Genomic DNA, 11,639 nt, shown 5'->3' on the forward strand with positions numbered 1-11,639 from the left:
CTCTGGCTCCACCCCAACCAGCGGCAACTCCGCCCTGCTGAAGCTCGTTCTTCAACTGGTGGGTGGCGGCCTTTTCGAGGGGGAGGGGCTTTAACACGCAGTTCTGGAATTCTCAGCATGGTTCCAGAATGTAGCCGACAGAGAAGGCAGGACCTGCAGCTAACCAGACCACCGTGCCCCCCAGACACCTGACACACACACACACACACACACACACACACACCTCACCGAGAGACAGAGCCTCAGGTCAGGAGTCAGGGTTGAGAGGTCGCATTCCAGCCTTAGTACAGATTTGTGCTGTCTGACCTCTGTGTCCTCAAACACCTCCGGACAAAACCACAAAGTCTTTAATGACCACACGCTGTTGCGAAAGCTGCCCGGCCTTAAACATACTGGTGTGTGTGTGTGTGTGTGTGTGTGTGTGTGTGTGTGTGTGTGTGTGTGTGTTTTACTTCATGTGTTGTTCCTGATTGCTACTAATAGAGCCAAACTAGCAGGTGCTGAGAAGGTCGTCATGGTCACCAATCCCCACTGCTAATTATGGGCTGCCGAAGGCCATTCCATTACCTTCTAACTCTCACACACACGCATGTACACACACACACCTGCCCATTCACACTAGCACAAATCTGGCACTCACAAAACACTAATGTAAAAGCCCCACACACAGAGACATCCATCACAAAACCACTTAGAACCTCATCAGCTCCACACACACACACATGGCCACCACAAGTTCTAAAGATTCTCCTTTAGTGGGTTTCTTTCCCGATCTGACCAGCGTACCAGCGTACGTGTAGGCAGACATCACGGTCAGCTGCCATCACGGTCAGGCCACCGCGTGTGAGCAGTGACTCACGCAGGATCTTCTTAAATCTTTTAGCAGTACGTTGCTAACCTGATCAGGAATCTAGTTACAGCATTCAACACTGACTCATATGGCACCTCTCATACACACACACACACACACACACACACACCTACGAGCAGCTCAGTTACTGTGCCCCATCTGACTGTGTCACCGCCGTGTCACACATCAGCTCAGATTACACTCCGCTACGGACATCACAACACACACAAGATGCAGATATCAGCAGAGAGAGAGAGAGAGCGAGAGAGAGAGAGAGAGAAAGAAAGAGCCAAGCAAAGAGTTAAACACCAGAAGACCTGCTGTTTCAACACAAGCCAAACACCACCACACAAACCAGAGAAGCCCCCCCCCATAAACACCCCCCCCCCCCCCATAATCACAGCTTTAGACAGGCAGTTAGCAAGAACACCAAGTTCCTCCCACATCAGAGACAGCAGATCTGAGCAGGTGGAAGAGAGGACTAGTGCTCACAGCCCATAAGCCCCTCAATCTCTCAGCCATCTGGGCAGCTGTGTCAGGAAACAGCCAACACTCCAGTTCAGTAACCATTAACCACGTTACCAAGCACACCATTAACCACGTTACCAAACACACCATTAACCATGTTACCAAACACACCATTAACCATGTTACCAAGCACACGGAGTGATTATAGCCGTCCGGTGTGTACAGGCCAACGGTCTGAGAACATCACCCCCACAGCCCCTCACACACACACACACACCCCCACAGCCCCTCACACACACCCCCACAGCCCCTCACACACTCACCCACACACACCCCCACAGCCCCTCACACACACACACACACACAGCCCCTCACATACTCACCCACACACAAACACCCCCACAGCCCCTCACACACACACACACAGCCCCTCACACACACAGCCCCTCACATACTCACACACACACACACACACACACACACACACACACACACACACACACACACACACACACCCTCACAGCAGCTGCCCAACGTTTGAGCTTATCTGCTGCGCTTACAGAGGTGTAGACACCCCCCCATCACACCCACACACACACACACACCTTCATGCCAACAAGTGGTGCTGATGTGAGTAACTGCTGCCATAAAGAATTTGAGCAATTCTGTTTTATTTGCTGACACCTGGGTGAGAGACCGTGGGGGGGGGGGGGGGGGGGGACCAGCCCCGTGTGGGGGGCGAGGGGAGAGAGAGTGTGTCCAACTGGGAGAACTGGTCACATACCTGCAGCTGCTGGTTGTACTGGGAGGTTTTCGTCCTGGGCTCTGCACATCTGCACGACGTTCCCGCTCACCGCGTCCCCACCAGCACCGGGAACGCCACGCCCATCCTCCTGGGGACCGGTGCCGGGCGGGGTGGGCCAGGGGGCGGGGACATGGGGAGGAGGAGCCGCCTCCTCTTCCTCAGGGATGGGGTTGTACCAGATCTCACCCTCGTCGTCCGCGTCGTTCTCATCCGCCGGGTCGACGGGGAGGGCCGAGGGGCGGAGCTGTCTCACGCCCTGAGGGGGCGGGGCTTCAGGAGGGGCGCTGGGGGTGAGGGTATTGGAGGAAGGAGGAGGGCCGCGCTCGTCCTCGGCCGTACGGAGGGGCGGGGCATCCTCAGGGGGCGGGCCGGGGCGGGCCGAGCTCTGGTGTAGCCAGTTGCGTTTCTTAGAGACCGTGATGGAGTTGAGTGCAGCCAGCCGAGAGGAGGAGTCACGACACGTCACACTGCTACCGTCAGCCACGCCTACTGAAGGGGGAGGGGACAATGGAAACAGAGACAGACAGGAAGAAAGAGAGATCATCAAAATATAAGAAATCATTAGTCCACCACCACCACCACCATTATTAATCATTAAAAAAGTCAGTGTGAATTACATGTGATCCAGCAGAACCCTGAGTGTGTGTATATAATTTTTTATATATTCACCAGGCAAATAAGGTGCATACACATTAAATATTTGTATTTGGAGATAATCTCGTCATATAGGAATAAGTCATATAGCAATATGTTATACCGAATGAGGGAAAAATCATTTTAGTGATGTGTTTACTTTGCAGGGTTTAGTCAGTTATGTTTGACGACTGATAATAACGTTCTGCGTGGACTATTACCAAATACATCTGAGCACTGGCAATAATGAAGAGCGCTTAGTAATGATCGCACAGTGAACTATAGACCACAGCTACTGTAGGACCAGAACTCTCTCCAATAACCACACACCACGGTTATGAAATCCTCCCAGCACTGCTTCCTACTATAATAAATTAACATTCGGGCCTGCCTAAAATAAAATGAGTGAAATAAGAACCGAGGCAGCGTTTAAAAAAAAAAAAGAGTAAAGGATTTATGAAGGAGACACGTCTTCGTGAACTTCACTCGAAGCCCCGGCGAGTTCTGGTCCTGCTGCGACACGCTCGCTGCAGACTGCAGGCCAGGCGCGCGCCCGCGCTCGCGCTAATCACACGTTCTTCTGTCCCGGAGGAAACGTGGTCTCGCGCCACTAGGACCACGGCCGCTAAATTACACACTCCACTAAATATTTTCACTTTAGAAAAAAAAAAAAGGAATGAAACGCGCTGGGGCTTCGTGCTCACCGCCGAGACACCGTGTCATTACTGAAACTGATTTACGAAAACAAAACGCACATGTTTCAGTTACATAACAAAAACATAACAAAAGCTAAGACTCTTTGGGGCTTGGCTGATTATCGATCAGATTCGCACGGTTGACCGATATGACCTAAAAGTGATATTTCTGATACTGCCAGAAAATTCGATAAATAAATAAATGCATTCAGCATTTGATACCAACTCGTTAAAACTACAAACAGACTGGCTTTATCACTGAGCTACAAGGAGAAGATGAGCCTCATTCAACTGTTTCTTTAAAAACAAATAAACTCAATCTCTCTGACTAGCGTCTGTCTCTATTTTGAAGTCCATGAAACACACACACACACACACCCCTTAACTGCAACGTTCATTACATTCTGGGTCATCACCACCACAAGCCAGAAGCCTCTGCCTGTCCACTGGCCATGCACAGACACTAGAAGTGTTCAGAGCAGCTGGCCCAGCCCAAATCACCACAACGCTCACACGCTCATCTCCCTGAACCACAACTGAAGAATCTCTCCACCACGAATCTCCGAGTCTACCGAGGAGACGTTTCCCCTCGTGCAAACACGGGGCAAACAGATGACATCAAACACTCCCCTACCACTAAACACAGACTGAGCTGAGCAGCCTTCTCTGTGAGAACACCTGCACGTAATAAGAGTGACTGTCCATTAACCCACATCACAGGTCTGCGTGGTGATGCAGGGCCACCACGGCAACGCGACCACATCTCCTGGAGCTCCAGGATCACCCTGGTCTTCAGCTTCATCTGAGGAGGCCACTCGCATCATTAAGATCACAGGGAGCAAACGTTGGGGAGAAATGGGGTGTGTGGCGTTTAGCACACAGCCTCTTAATCAGCTGTGGCTGCTGTGTTGATGTGTGTGTGGTGATGTGTGTGTGTGTTGATGTGTGCTATGCTGGATGCTGTTGCTCTGCTTATTCTGGAGGGTCTTTCATAACTGAGCATGCATGCACACACATGCAGGGAATTCCAGGCCACACACACACACACACACACACACACACACACACACACAACCAGAATTCCTAAAAAAAAAAATCATCTCCGGGACAAAGAAGAAAAGCAGAATGTGGACACAGTTAACCGAGACGCTTGGACTGATTTATGAGTCTTCAGTCGTCTGAGCTTCTCCCCCAGACACATGGAGCCGTGCTCTCCTGTCCCACTGGGGCTCGCAAGAAATCATTAGAAGGTCTGAGAGAACCTGAACAGACTGAACCCATGAAGAAGCGTCAACATCCTGCAGTAGTCAATAAGTAAGAGAAACATGGAGCCGTTTGTTTAGTAAACAGTGGAGAAATGGAAACTCAAAGTGCCTCTGCAGCCGCGTGAACCAGAAGAGAACTCCAGACCTACAGACCAGAAGGGAACTCTAGACCTGAGCGTGATCTACAGACCTGAGTGTGACCTACAGACCAGAAGAGAACACTAGACCTGAGCGTGACCTACAGACCAGAAGGGAACTCTAGACCACAGCGTGATCTACAGACCAGAAGGGAACACTAGACCCGAGCGTGACCTACAGACCAGAAGGGAACACTAGACCCGAGCGTGACCTACAGACCAGAAGGGAACACTAGACCCGAGCGTGACCTACAGACCAGAAGGGAACACTAGACCCGAGCGTGACCTACAGACCAGAAGGGAACACTAGACCCGAGCGTGACCTACAGACCAGAAGGGAACACTAGACCCGAGCGTGACCTACAGACCAGAAGGGAACACTAGACCCGAGCGTGACCTACAGACCAGAAGGGAACACTAGACCCGAGCGTGACCTACAGACCAGAAGGGAACACTAGACCCGAGCGTGACCTACAGACCAGAAGGGAACACTAGACCCGAGCGTGACCTACAGACCAGAAGAGAACACTAGACCTGAGCGTGACCTACAGACCAGAAGAGAACACTAGACCTGAGCGTGACCTACAGACCAGAAGGGAACTCTAGACCACAGCGTGATCTACAGACCTGAGCGTGACCTACAGACCAGAAGGGAACACTAGACCTGAGCGTGACCTACAGACCAGAAGGGAACTCCAGACTGAAATGTGGCCTGTTTTGTCCACTCTAACACGACTAACAGGAACTGCGCTCCTCGTGAGGTACAGGAGGGGTTTCTGCAGCCGAACCGTGTAGTGCAGGACCAGGTCCGACTGGCCATGGAGGAGTGAGAGTGGTGAACGGCGCCCAGCACGTGAGCCACGGTGAGGGGGAACAGAGCGAGACGAGACCTTGGCATGGCAACACACACCCTTAGCAACAGACCAGCTTGAAGTGAGTGTGTGTGTGAGAACAGAACATGCTTTCTGCATACAGGTGCATAAACAAATCAGTCAGATAAGACAACACTAGAGCTCTGACGTGCTTCACACACAATAGCGTTCATCACGGTCACTTGACGGACGGCAGCTTCGACCAGTCACGGTGGGGGGGCGGGTGCTTCCTTCACCACTCCCACCAACACTAACCTCCTGCCAAACACTCCCAGCTCAATCTTCAGACCTACTGGTGCTGCTGATGCAGGGTCAGGCGCTTCTACTGAAACCCTTGTATTAATCTCACCATGAGAAGCAGCAGAACTGATCTCAGATCAGTGAGAAAAGGTGGGAGGCATTAATGCAGCTGCTTCCAGACCAGTTAGAAATGTATGAGTAAATGAGTGTCATATTAAAGGTCACAAAAACAGGAACGAACACACACACACACACACACACACACACACACACACACACACACACACACACACACACACACACCGTATGCCATTCACAGTTAAAAGAGGAAGCATTATTCTATTGTTCTCCTGCATATGAAATCATGGCCTAGAGCTCCTCACGTAAACAGTTATTTTATGGTTTCACACAAACAATAACCAGGTGTGATTAGTAGGAATAGATAACATTTTAAACTTTTCACTATTCTCTTATTGTATACACACACTCTCCTTCTCAAATGACATCTCCATTGTTGCAGAGACCACAGACACCAGTGCAGATACTTCTTCAGCTAATTTTGCCCATGACTGACTAAATGGTTTATTATTACTATTACAAATTTACCAAGTAGAACTTATAAATAATGAAAGATAACCCTGGACAACTAAGACCCAGGATAAACACACTCCTCCAGACACTCCTCATGGGTGATCAGTTCCTCCCTCTGCTCCTCAGCCATACGCCGCAGGAGGAGACACCAGCCTTCTTCTGCAGGTAACCTGAGGCCCAGCGCAAAGCCGTAATCCCAGCTGACCTGAACGAACGCGTAACCACCCGTTCACATCAGACACCGCGGCCGGGCACGAAGGAGTCAAACACAAACAAGCTCTGGTTCAGGCCGTTCCCGGGTCCCTCCCCGAGTCTCGGGTTCCCATGGTGCTGGAATGCGTCAGAATAGCAGCCCGGATCACAGACTCCGGATCAGGTTTACTACAATTACTACAAGGCTTTTGGGTGGTGTTGGACTTGAAGGAACCGTTTTGGGATCAGGAAGTAGAATGTTAAAGCTGCAGACGCCTCCGACCAGAACTTCCACCTCTCAGCTGTGTGTCAAACATCAAGTCCACTGTCACGACTAATCGCCTCCAAACCCTTACACACACTCCCTCACACACACACACACACACACACACACAAACTCTTACACACGCTCCCCCTCACACACACACAAACTCTTACACACGCTCCCCCTCACACACACACACACACACACACACACACACACACACACACACACTCTTACACACGCTCCCCCTCACACACACACACACACACACACACTCCCTCACACACACACAAACTCTTACACACGCCCCCCCCCCCACACACATCTGTGAGAACACACACACACACAGCGAGTTACTCCATCAGCCATAAAGGACGACGTGTGTGTTAAAGGGCCAACAGTTGTTCACTTAAAGGTAAACAGACACCCATATGTGCACACAGACAAAAGCACTCACACACTCACAATGCACATACACGCATACACACACACACACACACACATTTCCGCATGCTAAGTAAATCCTTGGAATTTTCTCCAAGTATCAGTGCAGACCTCTGCTTTCTCTCCGATGTATACACTGTGACAATTACAGCAAAACAGGCCTACTGCTCCGTCTCCAGCCTCCACACACACACACACACACACACACACACACAGGTGAATCCCGGCACACTGCTGTGCACCTCAGCGAAGTCCCTTCGTCAGGCAGCCCAACACACTCAGGCGGCCCAACACACTCCATCTGCACGGCTGCGTATGACGGGTTGACATCTACGAGACCTGCGCGCCATGACGACAACAGCCGCACGCGGGACAGTTTCAGGATTACAGGACATCTGTGGGATTACCTAATCTGATCCTGTCCAGACACTGAGCTTCAGGCAGAAGGGAGATTAGGGCTAAACTGGACAGCAGCAATCTGATAATCCAGTTGGTCCTTCCATTACCCATGATGCAACAGAACAGGATTCGGACAGCTCTGATGTTTACATTTTTACTTTAAACCATTTTGTTTATTTTGTTGCTAAGAGCACAGAATGGATGTTCATAACCGTGAACCTGTCAGCGTGGAGTGTGAGTGTGTGTTAGGAATGTGGTGTTAAGGTGGTGCACTCGTATGAACCCTCCACCAACGTGCAGCTACCTACAGCATCACGAGAGCCTTCATTAGTGAGGGAGAGAAGTTACAAAACACACCACCCGCCACCAGAAAGCACAGGACAGATCTCACACAGCGTCGGGGAGAAAGGGGCCTTCACAAGCCCCGCCCCCTTCACCTGGGGTTTGAGTGGGGTGGGGTTAGAGTGTCCACAAGAAAGAGGGGAAAAAGAGAGAGAAAGGAAGAGAGGCTCCTCGGGTCCGTCAGCGGTGGGCGTACCTGGCTGGGCCGCTCCAGCGGGACCCGTGCTGCCCGGCTTGGCCCCCTGGGTGCAGACGTGGGCGGGGCGAGCGGCCCACACCTGCCCCTCTGCCCCGGGGCCCTGCCCCCCCCGTGGGGAGGAGCCGGCGATGCGTAGCCGCATCTCGGACGACAGCACGCGTCCCCGATGCATCCACTCCTGCATCTTGTTGACGGTGAGGCCCGGGGGTTTTCCCACGCCGCCACAGGCGCTCTGGCTCGGCTGCGGGACGCAGGGGGGGGCGGGGCTTCTGGCCGGAACACCGGGACAAGTGGGCGGTCCGTGCTGGCGAGTCTCCTCCTCCTCCTCCTCCTCCTCCACGTGCCGAGGAACGGCAACCTTCGCACCCGCCGCCCCGCCGACATCCTCGAAGCTCCGCCCACCGCCGCTCGTCGCATCTCTTGTGTCCATGGAGACAACCTGGAGGGCGTGGCCACTTTCCTTCTCGGTGAGCGACCCACGCCCGTCACTCTCGGCGGGGTAGCGAACGCCACCGTCGCTCACGGAGCGCTGCAGGGGGGGCCTCCCCTCCGGGACCAGGCACTGCAGGCTCCGGGTCCGCCGCGAGGTCCCGCCCACACCCCTGTAGCCCCGCCCACTGCCCTCCTGGACGTCCCCCTCCGCTGGCCACGTCGACGAGGACCAAGAACACACGCTGGCGCTGTCGTGGGACCGACTAGAGCTGACGCTGTTGTCCGCGCAGCTGCTGGACACATCCTGACCGTCCTGACCGTCCCGCCCGTCCTGCATGGCGTTCATCAGCAGACAGAAGGCTTCTCTCAGCCTGCTCCTGAGTCGGTCCGTCTCCTCAGCATTAGCGTCCGAACCGGACGGGACGATCTGTGCGGACGCGGGCTGCCAGGAGGACGTTTCGTCCGGTTCCTTGCGGTTCGTTGGTTGCGTGTTGTGAGGGCCGGACTCGTAAAAGGGGAGGATTTCGTTATCGTAGTAGTCGTCGTCCTCGCTGTCCACGGAGTGGTGGCGTGTGGCCAGGCACGGGGACACGTCTGTACTCACCATCTCCAGCTCGGTGGGGAAGAACGTGGGACTCTGTAACGTGGGCGTCCTGACGTCTCTGCAAACCTGGAACGAACTTTCAATAGTCCGAATTAATTCGTTCTCGTCCACGTTTCGGACGTAGTGAAGAACGTGAGGAGACTCAGGGTCACACGTGCGTGTCTCCGCCGGACCATCGCCGGTGTAGTTCAACTTAGTCGGGTCCAGCGTCTCGACGTCCGGTGTCGGGATGAACGAACCGGCTCGGTGAACGTGCAGCGCCTTGTCCCGGTACCGTCTCCCTACATCTGTTTCATAGCCGACATTTGTCCCAATTTCCTCTAGAGGTTCCTGGCCGTCTGTCAGATGAACCACCCCCGTGTCTGCTGCTCGGTGCTCGGACGGGACACTCTCACGGGTCCCGAACCCGATGGAGTCTCCGCCGGTGTGCCGCCGCGGGAAGGGCACGAGCTGCGCTCTCCGCTCCCGGTGATCCCCGCGCGACCCCGGCCGTGTGAAGTGGCCGTCTCGCTCTTGAACGCGCTTCATCTCGCCTCTGTCGCTCCTTCCGTCGGGGGTTTCTCCGTGAACACACACCCCCGGCGGGTCTTCTCCGTGAACACACACCCCCGGCGGGTCTTCTCTCTCCGCAGCCCCGTCCCTGGCTCCCCCGCCGGTGCGCGCGTCCCCGCGGTGCGTGTTTACGTGCACGCCGGACCCGTAGCGGGGAAACGCGTCCTGCACCGCCGCCGCCTCGCCGCCCACTACATGCACAACCCGCTTCTCCAACCCCCCGTTAAAGTAATCCTGCTTACCTCTCACCGGGTCCGACATACACTCCAGCTCCGGTACCGGTACCACGGCTGCTCGGCGCGCTCGCGTGTCCCTCGCTCGACAAACTTTCTCTTTACCTTCTCCGCCCCCGACCGCGGCGTCGCGTCCGCCAGTCGACGCGCCTTTCTTGCATTTCTTCCCTCTAAGTTTGGCTAATAAAGTCCTCCGCGGAGGCTCGGCCATTCCTCAGGCTCCCAGCGGACCTCCAGCGTCGGTAGGCGCGCTTCAGCTGGCTCGGGACCGGCGTTGGTGAGCCCCTGTGCGGTGTGGAGTGGTCGAGGCGCCGGACTCCGCTGCACGCTCCATGTCCGCTCTGCGCTTGACTGCACCGCCTGGCTGCTGACGCGTTGACGCGTTGACGCGTTGACGTGCCGACGCGCTGCCCCCGCTCCGTTCTCCGCTTGCAGTTCAAATGCTTGAAATATTTTCTGGCGGGGTGAAAGGTTAGAGGCGGATTGCGCAAACTCATTCGCAAACACTGAGCACGAGATTTGTGGCACTTTTTTTTCCCCTCCCCCTGAACATCCATCAAAATGTAAAACAATTAACTTTTTGAAATGACAAGCCCTGTTATTAAGGTTTTTTTTTATTGAGAGATAACTTTTACTTTTCAAAGGTAAGCACAAAAAGTTTGTTTTGTTTTTGACAGTCTGAATTTGGAACTGTTCCAGAATTGCTTGATTTAATGGTGAGTTCTTGCTTATTGTAATAATGATGAAGCAAATTCACGCCAACCATAGAAACCGAATATGGCTGTAATAATGGTCCGTGGCATCTGGGTGGTATGCGGAGATGTGTGCAGTGTGTTAGCTGGTGTTCTCGCTCTTTTCAAGGTATTTGTTTACAAACCTGTCAGTGCACGTTTTAGACATGAAAAGCTGTGTACAGCAGCAGTGATCTGGGTCGAGCTCAGCACACATTCTTGACTTCCTCCGCACATCGCCTGCATGAGTGTGGTTCTGAACTGCTGTATAAACCTGCCGTGAACATTAAGAAACCCTTCCAGGAATCTTACACCTGTTCAGTCTTGCCCATGCATTGACCAGACCACCTTAACTACAACACAATACTGGACCAGACCACCTTAACTACAACACAATACTGGACCAGACCACCTTAACTACAACACAATACTGGACCAGACCACCTTAACTACAACACAGTACTGGACCAGACCACCTTAACTACAACACAATACTGGACCAGACCACCTTAACTACAACACAGTACTGGACCAGACCACCTTAACTACAACACAATACTGGACCAGACCACCTTAACTACAACACAGTACTGGACCAGACCACCTTAACTACAACACAGTACTGGACCAGACCACCTTAACCACAACACAATACTGGACTAGACCACCTTAACCACAACACAATACTGG

The 11,639-nt window shown here is 53.3% G+C and overlaps 1 protein-coding gene across 1 annotated transcript; it reads right to left on the reverse strand.

Moving 5' to 3' along the window:
• Positions 1-2,102: 2,102 nt before the first annotated feature.
• Positions 2,103-10,629, reverse strand: LOC143506570 (uncharacterized; the record flags this gene model as incomplete). The annotated part of the gene is made up of 2 exons (XM_076996368.1): positions 8,395-10,629; positions 2,103-2,609 (listed from the first exon to the last, which is right to left on the reverse strand). Coding segments are annotated over exons 1-2 (2,542 nt in total), but the record flags the coding sequence as incomplete, so codon positions are not given.
• Positions 10,630-11,639: the final 1,010 nt, after the last annotated feature.

The sequence above is a fragment of the Brachyhypopomus gauderio genome, unplaced genomic scaffold (genome assembly GCF_052324685.1).
Source record: "Brachyhypopomus gauderio isolate BG-103 unplaced genomic scaffold, BGAUD_0.2 sc483, whole genome shotgun sequence".
Classification (NCBI taxonomy): Eukaryota; Metazoa; Chordata; class Actinopteri; order Gymnotiformes; family Hypopomidae; genus Brachyhypopomus; species Brachyhypopomus gauderio.